The sequence below is a fragment of the Aptenodytes forsteri genome, unplaced genomic scaffold, assembly GCF_000699145.1.
Source record: "Aptenodytes forsteri isolate BGI_AS27 unplaced genomic scaffold, ASM69914v1 Scaffold26, whole genome shotgun sequence".
NCBI classification, from domain to species: domain Eukaryota; kingdom Metazoa; phylum Chordata; class Aves; order Sphenisciformes; family Spheniscidae; genus Aptenodytes; species Aptenodytes forsteri.
The window spans coordinates 3,013,961-3,035,333 of record NW_008794125.1 but is presented as its reverse complement, the minus strand read 5'-3'; the positions used below and the strand labels follow the sequence as shown (position 1 = coordinate 3,035,333).

Here is a 21,373-nt window from a genome sequence, read left to right as displayed (position 1 = left end):
CATTTTATGTCTATCCTATTTACATCAGAAATTAATAATATGTTTTCTAGTTTGGTGGAGGTGAGCTTGTAGCTTTGGAGTTTGTTTATTTTTGCTAGAGGTTGTGACTACTTAGAGCTTTGAAATGGTTTCATATTTCATTGTAAAGGACACATTGACTGTCCTTTGGTCAAATAACTGTAGTTGGTTTATATTTTACAGTACAGCCACACAAATCACATCTAATAATTCATTAAATCTCATATAATTATTCCACTTCTCCCTGAGCTGCTGAGATAGGCTAGATCTACCAGTCAGTTCAAATCCCACTAGGCTAAGAATGTATAAAGGCTCTTTGTGTATTAAAAAGAAGAAACAAACAATCCAATCCTCCCCAAAAACCTCCCCATACTTTCACTTTTATTCCAATATAAAGCTAAGAGAAGTTTGCTAAAAACAGGCAGTTAGCTAGTATCAAGCTAACATATTATCTGCAGTTGCAGATAAAACTTGGTGAAAGCTGTCTTAATTACCTACATTGAACACTGGCTTAAAAAAGACAGCCATTGTAACACTGGTAAATTTGTCAGCACTGGAGGTACTGGCAACTGGACTTTGTTGGTCCTAAAGCCATTGCTTTTTGTTCCACACCAATGCTGGAGTTTGGGGACAAGATGAACGAAGACTCTCAAATCCATTTTCTGAACTAATCAAAAAGAAACATTCTGGTTTTCTCCATTAGAGTCAAAAAAGGTCCCAGGAACTAGATGTTGATTACCTCTAAATTGTCAGTTTAATAATACTCCATTACTGTAGCAGCAATAGTGTTACAGTCAGGATGACCTGGCTATTGATTCCTGCCTTATAAAATACAGGCACTTCATTTCATTTCAAAACACAAGGGACATTTTGAACTATAAAGATTCATACACTTGTAGTTTTGTACAAACCAACTTGCTAAGGGACATGTTGGGTCTTGCCTGAAATACCTCAGCACCACCTACAGGAAACCAAGGGCTAGACAGCACCTCTGGAGCAACCGTGATAATTCAAGAGGCTTTCAACTGGAATTGCAGAAATCAGCAGACACTAGGAAATGCTGGCCTGAGCAAATCTCAAATGGAGAGCTGGGTTCCCATCTGCAATTCAAAGTGCTCTCTCCACTTTACTATGCTGTTCCCCTATGCCAAAGGCTATGCCAGAAATCTCTGTAAATTTAAAACAGCACATTGTCACTGCATGCATTTGAAGACTTGCCATTCCCAGCAGTCTTTTCTCCTCTAAAAGAAACAGACCAAATCTTTCGATCTTTCCTCTTAGGTCATTCTCTCTTCTCCACACTCCCTAGGTGGCCCAAATCCTTCTCGAAATGTGGTGCCCAAAACTGGATACAATATTCATTACAGCAGGGGCTTTACAATCCTGAGCGGGATTGGTTCCCTTCTTACAGACAAGACTTTTATTTTATGCATTCTTGTCTATTTGCTTTTTCTGCAACCCCATGTCACTTGTACTAAGCCTCATTTCATAGAAGACCACACAGACTTCACTCCAGAGCTGTTGCCACACAGGAATTCTTTATTTTGGAGTTGCAGAAAAAAAAAAAAAATCCTATTTTTAGACCATTTCTTCTACCTTACCAAAAAATAATTTGGTAATAATTATTACACCTGACTGCAGGTGTAATAAGCATTTCCCATTCTCTCATATGAAGCATTAATGGAAAAATACTGCAGAACACCACCTTATTACCCAGCCAATGACACTGTTAACTACTCTTCACATAGAGCTTTCCAATCAAATGCACAGACATTTTATATTTTTACTAACACCTTATTTCTTACATTTGCTTATGACAACGTCATGCAAAAGTGTCGAAATATAACTTGCACCACTTCTCCCCCACTCACAATGCCTAAACGAGGGAGACACTGCCTTATTTTACATCTGGGGGGCAGCACCAATGCGTGTTTCACCATGGTCAGTCTATTCCTCCTTATGTCATGGAAGGGTGGTATTAGCACACTCCACGAGCTTGGGCTATACGTTCCTCCAGCCACTGCTAAATGCCACAAGATGTCACTGTGTCACTAAAATGTTTGGAAACAAGATCAGGGTTTGCCCAGTCACAAATATATAGCCCTAGAGGAACAGAAAAAAGTAAGTAGTAGGTGAAGTTTAATATCAGAATTACAGGCTACATAAAAAGTGCCTTATTTTAAACTTCAGTACAGGTTTTGTGCAAGTTGTGTCGAACAATACAACATTCCTTCCAAACAAGCTGAAATTCACAGCTCTTGAACATAACAAAGAACAGCTTATTAGAAGTTTTCTAATGTGCTCTGCAATCATTAAATTATTTAGGCTCTCTGTGCCTTACCTTACAGGGCTTTGCGATTATCCCCTTTGTACAAGGGGAACTGCAATCTAGGGAGGCTAAAGGGTCTGTCTAATGTCATACAATGTGCTCTACAGTCAATCAAGGAACTCCAGAGTAATTCTCCCAGGCTCTGACAAACACCCTAATCAAGGGGCACATCATCTTCCTCCCCACCAAAACCTTCTGTGCTTCTTTGTCAAGGTCTTCCACCAAGCGCATATCCTGAACGGAGGTGTCTGCTCTGCATGAGGAGTCAGCGCTGACAAGCTGTCAGAGCAGAAGTACTCTGGAGGAGGTTGGTGCTGGCTCCTGCTGAAATTCAACACTAACTCCACACTCCTTTGAAATCTTTGCCAGAACTTTTAATCCAGTCAAGAAACAGCATGTTACTGTCTCCATTCTGCTGAAAGTCTCACCACCTAATCCAAATTCACTGTCCAGACATGCACAGTGTAACCAAATGAAGCCAGGGCAGTATCTGACTTGCCATGAGTGCTAGATGCAGCATTTTTCTCTTAGCTGCAGGTTTTGAGCACTTCTACAGCAATATGATATTCATATTATGACACTTTTCGATTTTACAATTCACTTGTCATTATGTGCCTCTGTGCTAAGGAAGAAAATAATAATTTTTAAAGCTGTGACAGACATCACCAACTTTTAAGAACCATAACATATCCAAAGGGAGACCAAGGTAATGATTAGGATAGCAATTCTGCAAACATTTTGCCTGACAGCTAGCCTTCACATTGCTCCACCTGGTCTAAAACCCAAATCCCAATGAGTCAACAGCATGAAGAGGTGGATAATATCCTAAGGAACAAGGCCAAGAGGTTTCAGTGAGAAGCAGCATACTATTAGCTAGGAAGAAAGTCCCACTTACCTGTCATATGTCTCTTTGAGATCTCTGGCCAGTTTGCACTTGGGTAGGATGTGATGAAAAGGTGACTGTGGCCCTTCTGTGGCTATGAAAGTTTCAAAACAAGAAAGCAAACAACTGATTTCAAAGCAAAGAGAATTTCCTCTTCCCCCACTAGGTAGCAACCAGTATCTTAGGGACAGAATCCCTATCTTTTTCATCTACAATTATCTTTCAAAGCTTTTACAATAACTCAAGTTACGTGTTAAAATAATAATAATTAATTATTGCCAACTTCTCCTAAACCTCAACTCAGTTAAGCACATGTAACTGTGAATTTGACAAGTGATGATTTTAAGTGGTTTTGGTTTTATACATGTTAGTTTTAATTTTTAATGCTTGCAGCAAGATGATGCATCACTGTCAGATAGAGTTCACCTTAAATAGCGCATGTTATTACAGTAAATTGCTCTGAAGTAGTCTATAAAAATGCTCTGTAACTATTTGCTAGCCATGGTAACAACATGTAAGAGTAAGTTCCCACACAAGAAGTCTGGTGACTCAGCACACAGCATTAAAGCATGGGAAACTTGCTCTAGGTTGGGTGAAGCAGGCTACACATGAGTTCTTCCATCTCAGCCTGACAGGCAGATCCAAATGTGATGGTTCAGTGCACATTCTCCAGCGATCGTGCTGAACTGAGCTAGCAAGGAAAGTAAACAAGCTACTTCACTTCTAAAGCTGACATGTCTGCATAGGGATAGTGATCTTGGATGAGGCAAAATGCAGTCAAAAGCTGTCAGAATGCTAAAGAGCACCAAAACTTGTTCATGCTGATCCCAGCCACAAAAGAAGTAAGAAGGCACAATCAGCACTTTTCTGATAAAGTGCTCCTGGACAAATGTATTCCTGCACAAAGCTAAGCTCAGCACTCACTTTCTGACATGGCAGACACTTCATCCTGAATAGCTAAGATCAGCTTGGCCTCCCTGGTCAGGTATTGGCAGCGGCGCTCCTCGTGCTGCAAGACTATGGCGATTCTTCGGGAGAGGTTGTGTAAGCAGTTTATCACGGATGGATCTGCATTGGCCTACAGGCAACACAGAAAAGAAACAGGTTGGTCATTCAGCCACAATCACATATATGGAACAACAGTGATGGATAAGTAGTCAAAATAATTATCTTCAGTAGATATCAAAAGTCAGCCTCTTTGGCAACGGGGAAAAGAAAGGAATTTTCTCTAGCAGCAACAAAGCAGAAGCTCAGAGATGTCCAAAGGTAAAGAGAAGACTCGGGGATTTCTAAGCTTGTCTATGTGCATCAAATGAACACAGCACCTGGAGCACGATCCTCCTATCCAGTTTATTTTTTCCAGTTGTTAATGGGCCTTCTGGTAGCAGAGAGACCAAAGAACTCAATTTCACACAGTGAGAAAAGAAAGTGTCAAGCTATTTGAAAAGGCAGAATATCACAATGTTCAGGTTAAATTCACTGGGAGTATAAGGACTGCAGGGCCTTTAACACAGCCCATTCACTCCATGTCGCTGTACTGATGTTTGTCTTACACGCTGACCAGACAGTAACTAGGTAAGAATTACCAGCACATGATCAACAATTTGACCCCAAACCAGAATGAATTTGGATTTATGCTCCCAAACGTTTCACAAATATGGCTTATTACTAACACATTCGTGCAAGTCCCAGAATGAAAGTGCTGGAAAAATCTATCACGTAAGTACAGCTGACAAGGCGGGGGGACTCGGTGGCTCCAGTCTGAGTAAGCAGCTGCTTCATGTTTGTTAAGACATTTAAAGGAATTTACAGTTCTAGCAAGTGATAACTTGGCATGTAAACTAGCATACCATGAGTCATCATTTTTTTATTCCACTGTTCTTGCTGAGTCACGACACGTTGGTAACCCTGAAGCTTAAACACAGCAGGATCAGTGCTGATTATAGCATTTGGGACTTTGCCTGCTCTGTCTGCCCACTGCAGATGGACTTTCATCTTTATCTCAGAATGCCTCCACCCACCCTCTGCAGTGCACTACACCATGCTAGGAAAAAATTTCCACTCGCTTCTTGCACAGCACTTTCCAGAAACTTGACAGCTCTCTATGAACTAAGAGTGTCTCATTCGGCAAATATGATTTAGAGCTGCATTACACACACAACTACATCAGTATCATCACAGTGCCAAAATGCAAAAAAGCAAGTTTTCCTAGGAGAACCACTAGAAATTAGATTCTAGAAAAATGTGGGCCAGATATAGTCTTCATTATACTTCACTAAGCTCTTGCAATATTGTGAAGGAAGGAGCATTGGTTTCAACACTTCTGCTTCCACATGACTCAATGCGCATGAATGTTTGTGTTTGCATGTGCATCTACACCCACTTACCTACAACCAAAGCATGGTGCTTTACCAATACACCAAAACAACAAAATTCTTGAAGCTAATGTCTCTTAACGTGTGAAATCTAAAATCAACTCCTGTATTGCAAATTCAGCACCTCCTGACCTAAGAATGTCCCAAAGCACAAGAACACTGGATCCCCGGCAGAACTCAGTGAACAATTTCTTGCTTGCTTCAGACTGATTGCTGGGATAATTGTTTTTTGTGAAACCTTGCTCTTCAACTGAGGACAAGCCATCCGGACTGTGGCCATGTCCATGTTAGTCACCACTGGAAAGCCAGTGGTAAGAAAAGTACTAGTGCTAAAGGGGGATAAAAAAAAAAAGGTCATTTCACAAGCAGGGAGCTGGAGGCTTTTAAATCATGACATTATACCCAGTCAAGCAAAAATCAACCATTTCCATAAAGACAGCTATTCCAACTCCCTCTTCTATTTTTAAAATGTTTCTTCATATGCGTACATGCCACAAAAATAATATGATGGCTCCACAGACGCAACCTGTGGGCTGGGAAGAGAAAGCCAGAGCTCAGAAACCAAATAATGCTCGAACATAATGAACTTTCTAGGGTTTTATACCACCTAATTAGCTAAGCCAGGATCCCTTAACACAGATACCAACATCTAGTCAATAGAGTAGGCCTGAAAAAAATTCCAAGCAATAACTACATATTTGCTCCAGGTTCTTGCTGAGCAACCTACTTATTCTTCACTTGTACCTTCTTCTCATTTAGAATGCTACAGCCGCTGCTCCCTGGCACTCTCCCTTTACAATGATCTCATTGCCAAGAGGAGGCAGCTTTCAAACACTGTCCATTTAATTATAAAAAAAGCCTAGAGGCACTGAGCAAAGGCACATCTCTGTATCATACAGCGTGAGTAAGGGCTGAAAACAGTGCTGTTCTGAGCCAGGGTAGGTTTCTGAAGGACTGCGCTGAGCCAGCTTGGGTCGACCAAGGCCGTGGTGGGGAACTGACTCTTAAGGCTGGCCAAGCATGAGCCACTGTCCCCGCTGCCTGCTGCCTCTGCTTCTGGAGCAGAACCGACCACCAAGGTCCGAGCCGCACGGAGTCACACGGGCTTGGCAACGTGCTAGTGCAGCTGCACGGATCTGGTCCTATCCTGGGCAGGAACAGAGCAGTCACGTACAGAGAGCGGCATCTGACACACAGGACAGTCAGACCCAGGCTGCCTTCTTGCACAGCTTAGTTGGACAAGCCTCAATTGCAGGGTCTAGAAAAATCACAGCAGATTTCCAGCTCAGTAATAACAGAAGACAAGACACATACAGGACTTGCAACTGGGTTCATATCTATTTTGCAAAGTGGTTTCTTGCATGCCTTTACACTCTGGGTATTTATAAACCAAAAACTCTAGAAAATGTCCTGAAGAGAACAACTGCACTTGTTTTCCACTGGGCTGGAAAACTTTCACACTTGTCACTGTCATATTCTACATTGTTTAGGTTTATTGTTTCAAATTAAAATATCCCAATGAAATCAGGCACTGAATGTTTTACAAGAGATTACAGGAATGTAAGCCTGCTGCATTCTCTTATATATGCGAAGCACATCCCACTGTCAGATGGAATAAAGACAGTCCTTACCCTTAGTGCAAACACCACGTTGAAGAGAATCATAGTGGGCATCTCTCTCTTTGGTGAGGGATCAGTTTTGGACACCTGAAAAACATTTTTTAAAAAATCCCATAGGCTAGTGTCAGCTGGATCCAGTAACAAAGGGAAAAAAGAAAAAAAAAAAGAAAAAAAAAAAGGAAAAGCCTAACTCAGTCAAATAACAAGTTTGCTGAGAAAAGAGAGCAGACAAATCAAATTATACCATCAAATTTGACTTGTAAAAAATAAAAATATGATTTTTTTTTTTTGAAAGTGTCACAGTTACTCTACAACACTGCCTTTTCTGAGAAGCTGTGAAGACTTAAACCAAAGCATTTTGGTCATGACCATGGAAATGAGTATCAGTTAAGACAGCAGTCTGACTAGGTGTCTTTACTATTACATTTTAGCGTCATTAGGGACCCTAGGTTTAAATTCTTCAGCACAATTGTCATATATATTGTTAACTAAAGAGAAGTCCATAGATTTCTCATCCCAGGCCATGCCTATTCTTTCCTTTTCTAAAATCCCCATTTGGATTGCGTCATGTTACAAACTGTTGCTTTTATCAGAAAAAATATGTTCTAGAACTGCAGTACTAAAATAAAAGGTTTGATTTTCCCTTCCTGCAGGATTTCAAACACATTCTCCAGCCCCCCCTATTCTTTCTGCAGCAGAGAGCTTCACCCCTAACACAGGTACAGACATTCTGGTGGGGAGGAACAGTGGAAGCCAAGACGAACACGTTGAATTTGCACATCGGAGACTAACAGCTCTGAATCGAGCAAGTGTCACCACAAGATGGAGCACAAAATCCAGAGGACATTCCTGCCACCCCCAAAGCTCCCTGCTGAACACCCATCCAATCCCAAGTGAAAACAGCTATAACCTGCCAGGCCAAATACCCAGCTAAGCTCAAATTCGGTCTCTACCCAAACATATTTGCATACATAGCTAATGCAGCATCTGAGACGGGGCAAACGCAGAGAAGCTGGCAAAAGCAGAGCTGCATCCACCCTTCCTGACAGGTCCCGAGCATCAGCAAGGAACTGCTCAGCAGAGAACTCCAAAATCTGAGTGCTTTCACTCAGTAGTCTTAAAAATTAGAGAAACTAAAAGAAGTTATGCATATTTTTGTTTTTTCTAAAGTGTAAGTGAAGTTCTATCAAAACGGCAGTGATGGGAGGGTGGTAAAGCCAATTTACTGTGTTTGTTTATTCTGGAGTTACAGGTTCCAGGATGTCTTGTGAACTTCAATAAAGACTCAAAAGCATTTCCGAGTGTAGGGACTGATCCTGTTCCTTCCTTAAAATCAAAGAAACTGCCACAATTAACGTCAATTGGGATGCAGGCTAGATTTCATATTACCTCTTGTCCAGAAAAAAGAAGAAAAGACTAAGCTGGAAAAGAAAATGCTGAAGGAATTTGAAGAATTCAGGATATTGCTACATAAAAGGTGGTCTGGCACTCAGGATTAAATATTCGTGCTCTTGTAACTCCTGAATCTCATCTGAGTAAGAATTCGTTGAGCTGTCCCGTGGGTTAACTTACTGCAGCATGAACTCCGAAGAAACCCAAACCAGACACTGTCAGGTTACTCCGGTCACTGCCTTTGATCCAGGGGAAAGGAGCTCCATCTAGCTTCCTCCTAACTGCAAAAGGGTCCCAGATTTAGACTCAAATGGCTGCCACGTCTAGAAGATCCTGCACACTATGAAGTTCTGGGGTGCCTACCAGGGTGATAAGACACACCCCAAAAGAAGATCCTACAAGAAGTAACAAAAAAGTTTTTACAGTACTTTATAACTTTGTTTATTTACCCAGATGCAATTTTATTTAGACAAATTGAAAATGAAGAGACATTTCATGCAATTAGGATAAAACTGACTGGAAAGTGGAGAGAATGTGTATGTGGTAAAAAAATGCAAATACAAATTTTCAACCTCATTTACACCACATTTAGGAAGTTGTGCCTTTCGGATGAGATTAGCAAAATAAAGGAATCTGATACTGTGAGAGAACAGGCCACCGCTGTCAGGGCCCTGAGGGCACCAAAAGGTCTTAATGGCCCTGCCCAGCCCCAGTTGGGTCCCCCCACACACACCCTAGCCCATGACCCAGGAGCCCCATTTAAGCTCGGCCCTGGAGCCCCATTTAAGCTCAACCCAAGGCCTGTAGGTGTGCATGTCTCCAGCCCTGTATCCTGGGTGGACCTTCGACCTACATCGTCATAGGTAGCTTGTCTCCTGGATGGACCCTTGTTAAGTACATTGCAGCCTTGTCCTCCAGCCCTGTCTCTGGTCCTATCTCCTTTTTGCTCCTGGCTGGGGTCCCTGTACAGACCCTGGGCCTGGTTCATCGCCTGCCTTGTCTGGGGCTGCTGATGTACTTGCACAGCTTGGGGACATGTGAATTCTGTCATCCAAAACAGCTTAAACATTTGAGGACTGAGTCTTGGTGATCCTCCATCACATTTCTTGTAGACTCACGACTGAGTTTCAAAAGTGGAACACTAGCATCTTTTGATGCTTGAGGCCAGCTCCTCGCTTGGATTAAAGCAGTCTGGTCCTCTAAATATCAAGCAGCAGTTGCAACAATCTGCACCTCTAATTATAGATAGAAAGGATGACAGAATTGGCAAGCAGACTTTTTTTCCTGAAAAAATGAACACCACAGTAAATTTGATGAAAAATGAGACCAAAGCAGGTCAGTGACAGAGATCAGTGTTGGATTCAGAAATTACCAAAGCCTGGTTCATTCTTACAGTCTATCAGGAAGAAGGAATGGGACAGGGAATATTTTGCACATAGAAGCATGTAAATTCTTCCCTAGATTTAAGCAGGGCTTTTTCCATAGCCTGGGTGGCAACTGCTTTCATTCCAAGCAGCTAAAACACAGGCCACGGAGCAAGGTCTCAATGCAAACAGCAGCCTGACTTTGTCCACAAGAAAATTTTAGACCTCTTTCAACACCCTACCTATTCCAACCAAGCCTTGTGAATCATGTTCAGCACCAGTAAGAGTTAAAAGTAAAGAGTTAAAAACAAGGCTGATGTAGTTTCTAGCATTTGTGAAGGTTTTTGGTGTGGTGGGTTTTTTTTTTAACTGCCATACTAATTAGAGGTGTTAAAAAGCTAACTTGCAATAACTAACGTGGTGAGAAACAGCTTTTTGAGCTGGACTGCTTCGTATTACTTCTCTTTACCCACACTGCTTTCCTACAGTAACCAGGAGGGGGTTTCTGTGAGTCACTGACACAGCTCCCTCCGTTTGCCACTCACTGTATTTATCTGGAAGTAAGTAAAAGACAGCTTTGATAATCAGGAAGTAAAAACAGGATCAAAAGCAAACATGCACGTTCTGAATTCCAAGTTTCCTAACTAAGCCAGGCAGTTTGAAAAGAAGGCAGGTCCCCAGAGCGGACCTCGCACCATACCTGCCCAAGGGCATGCTGAAGCAACGTGGGATGGCCAACAAAGCGAACATTATCAATCTTCAGTTCAAACTTTTTGCCACACATATCTGACTTGGTAGCCAAAATTGTTGCCAGGATGACATCCGAAAACCTTGAAGAGCAGAGATAGAAGTTATTACGATTTTCAAGAAGCATACCCCCAGAATATTCCTCCAAATACAGATATATTTAACTTGTGAGTTTTTGAAGTATTGTAAATTGTGTCTAAATTGCTGTACCCAGAGTACCACCAATTATGGAAAATTAAGAACCCCTTAATTACATCTCTCAGATCATCACAATTATAAAACAGGAAGCATTCACGACAAAGACTGCGGGGTCATGCTTATTTAATTACATGCTCAGCAAAATACACTGGAAAGATTAGATGCAGTTCGCTTAAATATAAAAACAGCTTGAGTTAGCCATGGCCTGGATTTAGCTGCAGGTTAATGAACTTACTAAGCAACTACATATTGACACAGCCTGTCACTCAAGCACAACAGAGATCTTTAAGCCACCCACTATGGCAGAGGGGAAGGCAAGAAAGAGCTGATTCAATTAGAAGAAACATACATCCAACGCTTGTCCCTCCTTTCCCAAACCTCAGAGAGACTCAAAGTTACTCACTTGACAGTGAGTAACAGGCGCCCTTCTGAGAGCTGCCTGGCCTCACCGGGGCTTTCTCATTTGATAAACCGAACTGAGACAAATTCATGACAGGGCAGGCCCTTCCCAACGCCGACCACGGTGTTAACTGGATTGCTCTGGATTGGTGGTGGGAAGAAGGCAGCTGCGAGACAGGAGGGCAAGTATCTACAAGGAGTCTGCCCTGTAAAATACAGCTACTGCTGCAAAAACAGCTAAGAATCCAGTGTGACAAGGGAGGAATTCTGCAGCTGCTCTTTCCAATGGCCTTGCAACATTGGTCTGGTCTCTACAAACACTCATTTTCCTCAGGGTGTCCCCTGAGACAGTGGAGCTCAAATCCACAGGGAAGAGGACCTCAGCTGGCTGCTGGAGGGAACTTGTTCTAGAAGAGGAGCAGTGCAAGGTTTGATATTAGCAAGTTCTTTCCTCATCTGATTTCTCGGAGGCTCCCATTTAACCAAATGAATTTCAAACCAGTTTCTGATGAGACCAGTTTTTTAAGAATGAAAATGTTTATTTCATTTTCTTTATTTGTATGACAGGATGTGTGTCCCTGTCAGACCATCCCCCTCCACCAGGCAGGTATCCCAGATAACCCAGTATCACTCAGAGAAAAGGGCAGGCATGGGTGTGTGCTGCGCTCACCTTATCTCTTGGCCACAAGTGAGCCCTCGATGCCCAGAGAAGGAATTATGTACCACATTCCTGGTTCACTCTGAGTGAGTTATGGACTACTACAGAAATTAAGACAAATGCACACAGCCAGGTCTTTTGTGTGTGTCCATCTGCATATGACCCAAGGAGCATTTCTTTTATTAGACCTGTATATACTGAAGATGCAGGACAACGCAGGGGCTTTATGAGCTGTCAAAGCCCCTGGTGTTTGTACGAACAGGTCATCCCAACCACAGCACGCTGCTTACGTTTGGCTTATGGAAGGAGCAGCTCTGTACAAACTTCCAAATCCCTGGCCACTCTGCTCCAAACACAGCTAAAGGCAAGCAGAGAGATGGAGAGACTAGCCAGAGACTCCTGGGGCCGCTGAGCCCACGCTCCTCGGCCACCATGCTGCACTGGGCTGCACAACACACGGAGTTCGTGAAGAAAGGGCAAAGCGTCCTCAAACAGGACCTGGACTGACAGTCCTTGGAGATCACATCCAAAATAGGAAAAAAAGTCACCATGACAGCAGTGAGCTTTTCCCCCTCTATGTGCCCCGTTCAGCTGTGTTCGTTAGTAGGCTCATCATGGAGCCAGGAAGACTGTAATAGCAATGGATCCAAAACGAGCGTATGTTTTGGGGAGCGGAGGGAGAAGGAGGCAAATTAGAAAATGCCTGCTTGTTGGTAAGAAATGAGTTACTCTTCCCTCCCCCAGCCTTGGCAAAGGATATCTTGGGAGCTGGAAAACTGATCATTATGATGACTTTCACCACTGTTAAGATTTGACTTTTACAAGGAATTTCACCAGCAGATCTTTTAACAGATAAACGTTGTGCTGAACGTAACAGTTCAGCAGTTCCCCAGGAGAGCTCATGACACCAACAGCCCTGTCTGCCCCGCCTTGTATGTGGCTCTGTGGGGAGGAGGAGATGAAAAGGTTGATTTTCTGAGATCCTCAGTATCTTCTCTACTAGCAGAGACTTCTCTTTCTGGGAGAGTACTGCAACTGCAGCCAGATGACACGCTCAGGAAAGATAACCCCGTGACGTTACACGGGTGCTACCTGATGGGTACAGACACCTGGTATCACCGCAGGCTCTCCCAAGAGTGACCTAGACTCCAGCCCCATTCTCCTTGCCTGACAGCCTAGATTTGTTGGGTTTGCTGGTTTGGGGTTTTTTCCGTCAACGCTCTACGTAATTTATACATTTCTTAGGCCTCAGGATGATAGGGAGATTGAGGGACAGCAATACGTTATTCCCATCATTTCAATTCATCATCTCATCTTAGAAAATAATACTTTTACTTTAGATATTTTAATACTGATTTTCTAATCTCTGGGGTTTATCAAGATGACCTAAAAATACTGACTTCTCAGAGCCCAAGAGTTTGTTAGAAGCAGATTACGTTTCACAGTTGGGCAGTAACAGTCCCTTCTTCTTTTATGAGATTAGTCTGAGCATTGTGATTTCCAGAGGGAAGCAAACCTCTCCTGTACTAAGGAATTCAGCAGGCAGAAACTAAATAATAAAAAAAAAGCTTTGATTTGCTCAAAATATCCTACTACTCCTATCGCGAGCTCAACATAGCAGCAACAGCAGACAATCCAGCAGTACGATACAAACCACACTAGTGCAGATCGACTGCTGTCACCAGCATCTCCTCTGGAAATCCAGCTGAAACAACAATTGCTTTAGCACACAGAAAAGGAGGGGGAAAGAATCTCAAACACAAATTCATCTTTTCCCCAAGAATGGATAATCACTTTTTATATGCCACAGGAATTCAAAGCAAGGTTCTGATAAAGAATTCTTCTTTGAAGTAGTTTAGAATGGGAGCCGAGTATCTAGGTGAGCATCTTTATGTTAAGCAGGGACTAGAGATGCAGTTTAATACTTTTGGGGCCCTGGGTAGAGATAAGCACTTTTCCCTCCACACATTCAAAAAGGGGGTATAATGCAGTCATCCAGTTTAGCTTAGTGGAGCACCAAGAACAAGCAACCAGAGCAGCTGCTCAAAACCAGGTCTCTGAAGAGCTCTCCATAATTACTGTGGGATTAAATAGTTTACTCGCTGATCTGTACTTTTAAGTCATTGCTCATCAGAAAGCAATTTGTTTTAGGGCTCCTTGTTGGAATAACTACAATGCCAAGGCTATACTTGTTGCATTCTCGGAGGATCACAACTTTTCTCAGTTCACAGAAGGGATAGTACCTCACCCATTCTGGATACCCTACAGGAAGCACAGAAATGTTAGTAGGACCTTTGTAATTATCCTAGCATAAACCTTTAGCAATACATTTCCTACAGACATTGTGATTCAGCGTATAATTATCTCATCATTTGGTGTAAAACAGAAACCAGAAACAAAGCACAATTAAAAGGATGGTGAGAAAAGAAAGCCATTCTAGACAAAGGTGATTGTTTAGAACGTTTGGTCTTACCCCGAAACCAATTGCTCATCAGTTAGAGGACATTGGTCTCTGAAATGGGAACATGGCCATAAACACAAAACAAAACACAACAAAAGAAAATAAACGAGGCAAGTACACAAAATACAAAAAAAAAAAAAAGAGATAATATTAAAAACTAGGATGAACTATTAAGAGTTAAACTCCTGTAAAGAAAATAAAACTATTGAGAAGAGTCAAAAGTTAATGGTAGGTGAATTCCAGGGATATATTACAGGCTTAGATTGACAACACGGAGAAAACAGGCTAAGGCATTTTAGTCCTCTCGCTAACACTGGCTGCTGTAATGTGTTCCCACGATACACTGCAGTTATGGAGCTGTATTTACACCGTACTTTTTAATTCATGCTTACCTTAAGGGAAAATAGAAGAGGTTGCAGTCTGATTTCGAACAGATTCTAAACTTCAGTTTCTTTTCTAGACTATTACTAGCGTTTTCACCAAAGGAACTTCCCGTGCAGTCCCAATTGACCCACAGCTCTTCACAATTGGTTCTGGTGCTTCCATACCCACAAGACTTAGAAAAAGAGCATGCCAAACATTTGTTGTTGCATGCACAGCCAGGATTCGGTAAAGGGCCTTGCACACAGAGCCGCTGCTGCTCCCCCTCAGGGATCTAAACAATAGGTACAAATCTGGCCAGACTCGCAGCACAAGCACGGAGTCATTCTCTGTCTGCCCCAGGCAATAAGCAGAATCTTAGGAAGAGTAGGCTGAAAAAGTTTTCAAGGCAAAGAACCTGAAAACCTTCTTTACAACAGGTGTACAGAGGGAGGCTCTGTTAACAGCTGTACTCACTTCTGTATCAGAGAAACAAACAGCTATTTTAACAGTCAGCTGCTTTGTTTTCCAAATAACAAGGAAAAAAAGGACTTGTTTCCTGAAACAAATTTCCTAAATATACTGAAAAATTAATCCGATAAAAGCTTTATACTGTCCATGTTAGAAAGGGGAGACAAAATGAAAACCTCCAACAATTATTAATCCAAAAGACAGCAGATTTCTACTGGTCATGCTGAAAAGGGAACCTAGAGCAATCCCAAATGACAAACTATACAAAGGGGGTGATAATACAGGAAGGGTGTTTAAAGGGAGGGAGGGAGGGATGGATGAATGGAAAAGCACAGGCTTACAGAAAGGGAGCCTTTCAGAACAAATACAAGGAAGAACACTGGAGTCCAGTGAAAGAGGGACAGAGGATACAGAAATGTTATCACAGGAGAACTACTGTTTGTTAGAAAGGGACATTCAAGTCCTTGTTTGTCAGTAACTTGACTTTTTTTATAACAGAAGCATTTGGCCAATTAATGACATCAATGCTGTCAAACTTGCTAAACCTCCTTCAGTTAGTCAGTTATGCTACTAAAAAATGCAAAGTCTGGTGTAACATATGTTACTATACGCGCATCTTCATTAGAATTTTTGCTTGCTGACTATACCACCTTCAGAAAAACTACAAAAAAACATTTCAAACCAATTTAACATAGCATTATCATATGGCTTCAAAGGAGTAATTGCCTCACACTTGTTTGGGGGGCTGGGGGGGGAAGAGTCTGGCAGGCATCTCCGTAAGCTGAGGGGTATGTATTACTGGTAAACACTCAAAAACTGAAGGATGTTTTTGAAGACAGCAAATGATAAAAGGCTGAGAAGAAGCCAGCAAAGAGAGACACTTGACAGGCAATTTGTTTTGACAGTGACAGATTCTTCTGAATACCTTTTTGTTGCATGGCCACCATCAACACACCTCAACCACTTTCGCTGTTTGACTTGCTTTTAAAAGAAAGAAAAATCTATATTCCAAAGACCCAAACACACAGCTCCATTGAGTTGAAATTAATATAAGCAAATACACACCAGTAACCTAGAGGTAGGATTGTCATGAATAGGCTGCAATTGTCTATAAAAAACAAAAAGCATGACAAGGGCCAGGAAATTTGAGTCTGAAGGCTAAAAGAAATCCAATTATGCATGTAAATATGCTATATGGAAACGGAGAGTTAAGGCACCTAAACCGACCTGATTTTGTCCTTTCTGAGGCCATAAAGAAATACATACAACTCAACTGCTCCAGGAGAGATCAGCTTAAAAGTAATTGATCTGGGTTCTAATGGCTTCGGAAAAAAGCAGTACTGAACCTTATCTAGGATACAATTGGTGCTAGATTGCTAGTAAATTAAAGACAGCCATCCAGAATAAAAAAGGATCACTCCAACCCTCATAAGAACTATTGCAGCAACAAGATAAATCTGAAATAACCTTTGCTACTGAACATGAAAACATAGGAAAGACCCAACCCTTCAACATTATCAAACTCACCATACACCATCAACTCAACCTAGCAGTCTGCCCGTTCCAAAGCCTCAATTTGTGCCACCAAAAACATCCACAGATGCTACTGATATGTGGTGATTTAAAGGAATCTTTTTGCCAACTCTTCCTTGAAGGAGCCTTCCAGAAATAATACGGAACCACTTAATAAATTAGTTTCATCAAGGACAACTCCAATCAGAAAATCACCACCACCAGAAAACAGACTGGACTTCATGCTGATGAAATCTCTCCATGGACTACTGAACTGAGTGTTTCAGGAACAGAACCGCTGCACCACTGCACTGTGGAAGGACGAACTTACAGGGACAGAGCTGCCACTGGGGGAATGGGAATGGCTCTCACAAAACCAGCTGCTCCATTCCTGGTCTCTCCAGCCTGATCTTCAATGGGAACATACAAAACATTCCAAACAGGAGCCCAGGAGTAAAAATTCCTAACATTGGCGAGGAAAAAAAAACGATGGGCTCAATGACAATACTGGTTTTACAGCATATGATAGTGAAACTCCTTCCTTTCCTAGTTTACAAATCATATGCATCTCGCTCTCTCCAAGACATCTGCACCTTTCTGCCTCCACTCTCCCCTTAGAATCTCTTCTACTCCAAGGCACCAACTTCTGTTACTCCTAAAATGGTCTGATATAATCAAAAGTCTGAGCAACCTGTTGCACACAGTTTTGAAGATCCCTTTTTGTTTTGTGCTGGAAGAAGGGCCTGTGTACCTAAAACTTGTGTATTTTTTCCACCTGTATCACTAAGCCCAGTGAAAGATATTAACTCTGCCAACAAACCTCCTCTTGTCTAATACAAATTAACAGTACTCAGTATATAAAGAGCATCAGCGATTTCTTCTACTAGCTGCTACAACTGAAGAGAAGGATATGTTTAGTTGCTACATCAGTTGTATGGGATGCAGTGTACTTACAACACTGATTACACTAGTATTGGGAAAACATTTTTCAATAAACAAACTTGAAACAAACGCAATTTTGAAAGAGACTTTGAATTTCTGAATGCAGATGCCCAGCCATATAAGCAGCACAAGCAGTGTGCTGGACCTCGATATCTGGCCTCTAGCAGAACCAACACTTTCAGAGCAACATAAACGCTCCTCTTCTTCTATTTCCCCTTCATCTGCATGGCAGCTATAGACAGATCTGCAGGAGATAATATTAAGGGACTTCCTGCTAACAGACCTGTGTTGGCTGACACCTCAATTCCATCTAACTTGATACAAGGCTTATAAACACTGACCTTAGCAAGAGTCAGGTGCAGACACTGCAGCATGAATTTGTATGTATTGCTACATACAAAACTGTACAAGTGACAACAACTTTTTTCTGAAGACCATCACTGCGGAGGGGGATTTCTGTCTTAATATTCTTTCATTCAGCGCTTCAGAACTGTGATACTTTGTGCTTAGTGAGCTCAGTTGAGAGATCATAAATTCTTTTAAACACTAAAAGCTTAATAACAAATACCTGACCAGGAAATTAAGCACTAACTTTCAAGCCCAGAGTTCTGGACACCACTACAATGAAATAATCTAAATCTTTGTTTAATGTAGGTTACATGCCAGCACATTCAATCTACTTAAAACCAGTTTCAGGAAAATACTAGCAGTTTTCTCATCTGACCATCATTTGAAATGATAAAAGCTTTTCCTACATCACTGTAGTAGCCACATATTGCATCACACTAATTCAGCACCACAGGCAACACCCAGCGAACGTAGCTCCACATTAAGGGCCTTGTCCAACCTGCCAAAATGGCAGAGGCAACAAGAATCAGTATCAGACAGAAGCTGGTACTGTTCCAACGCCATCTTAATCTATCTAGGGAAATACGTGAGCCAGGGTTTTGAACAGCAACCAACAAAATCCTTGAGATAACCAGCAAACATGTGCACTGAGCCTTCCTAATGTGCATACTAGCTGCTGTCCACAGCACAGTCTGAAATGCCATTCACCAACTACCAAACGTACAAAACCACGGCTCGCTCCCACTGGAGCTGTGCCCTGTACCGTACCGCACTCACTGGAGACACGACAGAAGGCCGCATTTGAAGGTTTCAAAGACACTAGAAGAGGCAAGAGATACAAATGACCTCAAGCAAACTGTGTTTTCATAAGATCCCGGTCCTGGAAAAACATATGAATTGATGGAGTTTACTGTCATGGGTGATTTTAATTTCAGGTAAACCATTCTCAGTCATAAAGTTAAGAACAAGCTTACATTTTGCAAGTTTGGGATCTGAATTTCTTTTCTGGGGGCAAGTGATGAGTACTTCTTTTTTACCCTTACATGAGAGAAGAGCAGCAACTACCCTGTTTTATTAATATTGGAGATTAAAACACATACCACAAAAAAGATCTGCAACTGAACTATGGGCCAACAGACAAAAAAAACCCTTTTTCTTTCCCAGATTTGTCTCATATCTGATAGTGATAAATTTAGAACCATGCAGCAGATTTCAAGTTTTGTACAAAAACTAATTAGAGGGTCCATTTGTACATACGTGCGTGCTGAACAACGCACTGCCTATTTTCAGTGCGTTTGTTACCCACTGATTTCCTGTAATTGAAAAACTATCTTTAAGTCTCAGTTTCCTTTTGAGCTACTATTTCTCTCCACAGACACAAGGGCAGCTATATCTGGAGAAACAAAATTAGTTATTCATTAGTGCAGAGCAATTCCATACGACAATTACATGAGCTAGGGAAGAATTTGAGGCAACTGAATAATATATCCAGTTAGAGGTAGGCAGGTAAAGAAAAGTGGAATTTTGCCAAAGTATTAATACTCCTAGCTTTGAAAGAGTAATACTGCCCTTCTAATGAGCACAAAATACCTGACCTATACCTTGCCCAGAAAACAATAGATTCAGTAGCACTCCCTCATGAGAAATTCCTCATTACTAAGCAGTAATTTGCTCATAACTTGGTATTAAAGCATTTTTTGGCAGGTCATCTTCTATACAGTCCAAGAGAATTTGACTACCGAACTAGCAGGCAAGAGAGCAAGAGGCCATCTCTCCTCTGTTTCAAACTCTTAGGCATGGAGAAATGTTTTCCCCTACCTGGAGTCCCCATCTTGATCTTCTGTGGTGTCACCAGAGCTGTTCACAGCATATCGACTCCTTGGTTTACCTGAAACAAAGAATAAAGACAGCTTTTTAAGGAGATTGTTCCTTGAAAGCGTTCATTAAAATAAGTGCATTAAGAGAACACTTGTCTGTGCCCTTTTTAAAATTATCTACAACAGAGATCTAAAAAAAGTAATATTAAAAGCAGAAAGCCCCTTCCTTTTCAGGTAGAAGTACCAGATCTTGTTTTTTCTATTCTCACTCAAAAACACATCAAAAAATAGGAGAAAGAGGTTTACATCTTCAGGGGATAAAGAGGAGAAAGCAAAACATTCACAGAAACAACTTTTCTCTCAAGTGCCAGGTAACAGTTTGCAGTTCGAGAGAGAGTGGAAAATAAAATTCTGACCAATGCATTTCCCTCATTATTGCTCAGGTTTCAGGACAATGATAATGCTCCAGAAGCCCCTCCTGCAGTCACAGGTATCGAAATCCTTTACCAACAAAAAGCAGGAGGGGGGCGTGAGGGAAGCAGCCAGCCAAAAAAACCACATTTTCAGATTTTACCTATAAAATCAAAAAGGGGTTTGAAGACGATTCTCTCTCGGTAAAAAGTAACTCACAACCTAAACAGGGGTGTCAAACCTCTCGTGATATACAGCAGTTAGCAAGCGACCCAAGCCAAACAGCCTCATCGCTCTGCAGCACCTCTAGGCCACACACCACGACACTCGCCCGCCAGCAAGGCCAGGTGGGACATTGACCCTGACTGCAGCGCCACGGGCACAGCCATCCTGCCTCCGGCCCCCGCGGGCTCCCTGGCTGCAGGCAGGTCCGAGTCCAGCCCCAGACACCGTCCCGGATCTAGCAAGCGACCCAAGCCAAACAGCCTCATCGCTCTGCAGCACCTCTAGGCCACACACCACGACACTCGCCCGCCAGCAAGGCCAGGTGGGACATTGACCCTGACTGCAGCGCCACGGGCACAGCCATCCTGCCTCCGGCCCCCGCGGGCTCCCTGGCTGCAGGCAGGTCCGAGTCCAGCCCCAGACACCGTCCCGGATCGGGAACGTCAGAGGAAGAGGTACAACCAACACTGGCTGCACAGCAGCCAGCTGGCACCTGAACGGTCCTGTGTTCCTATTTTCCAGAAGAAATGAAACCTCCTCCACCCCATTATCCAACACAAGGGACTAAAGCCCCTTAGTTTCTACCCATTATCAGTTAAAGCTCACTTACTGTCTTCCAAATCCCCTCTCCCAGATCGGTGCCTTCACTTCTCACCCTGCCTCCTCCTTCCCCTACAGCTCTTAAAACCCCCACCGCTTCAGCCGATCCAGGAACAGCAACAAGGCACCGGGTCGATAGTAACACCTGGCAATAACGTGGTTCAATTAACGTGGGGTGTGAAGTGTGTGTGCGAGGGGTGCCAGGGCACCTGGGGGGTGTGAGGGGTGCCAGGCCCCCACGGAG

General features: G+C 42.4%; 1 protein-coding gene across 8 annotated transcripts in view; it reads right to left on the bottom strand.

The window, feature by feature from the left end:
* The window catches only part of NPRL3 (NPR3 like, GATOR1 complex subunit), a 48,425-nt gene extending 28,467 nt beyond the window's left edge, over positions 1 to 19,958 (bottom strand). For 3 of the 8 annotated variants that reach the window (XM_019471844.1, XM_019471840.1, XM_009277809.1), the window contains exons 1-5: positions 14,456 to 14,491; positions 10,681 to 10,810; positions 7,237 to 7,311; positions 4,155 to 4,308; positions 3,243 to 3,324 (exon numbers count right to left, since the gene is read on the bottom strand). In XM_019471844.1, the coding sequence (XP_019327389.1) occupies positions 3,243 to 3,324; positions 4,155 to 4,308; positions 7,237 to 7,311; positions 10,681 to 10,764 (395 nt within the window). In that variant the 5' untranslated portion in view covers positions 10,765 to 10,810; positions 14,456 to 14,491. Of the gene's footprint in view, positions 1 to 3,242; positions 3,325 to 4,154; positions 4,309 to 7,236; positions 7,312 to 8,796; positions 8,922 to 10,680; positions 10,811 to 14,455; positions 14,495 to 19,894 lie in introns of those variants that run through there. The other 5 variants (XM_009277817.2, XM_009277792.2, XM_009277825.2 and 2 more) reach the window with 5 other exon arrangements.
* Positions 19,959 to 21,373: the final 1,415 nt, after the last annotated feature.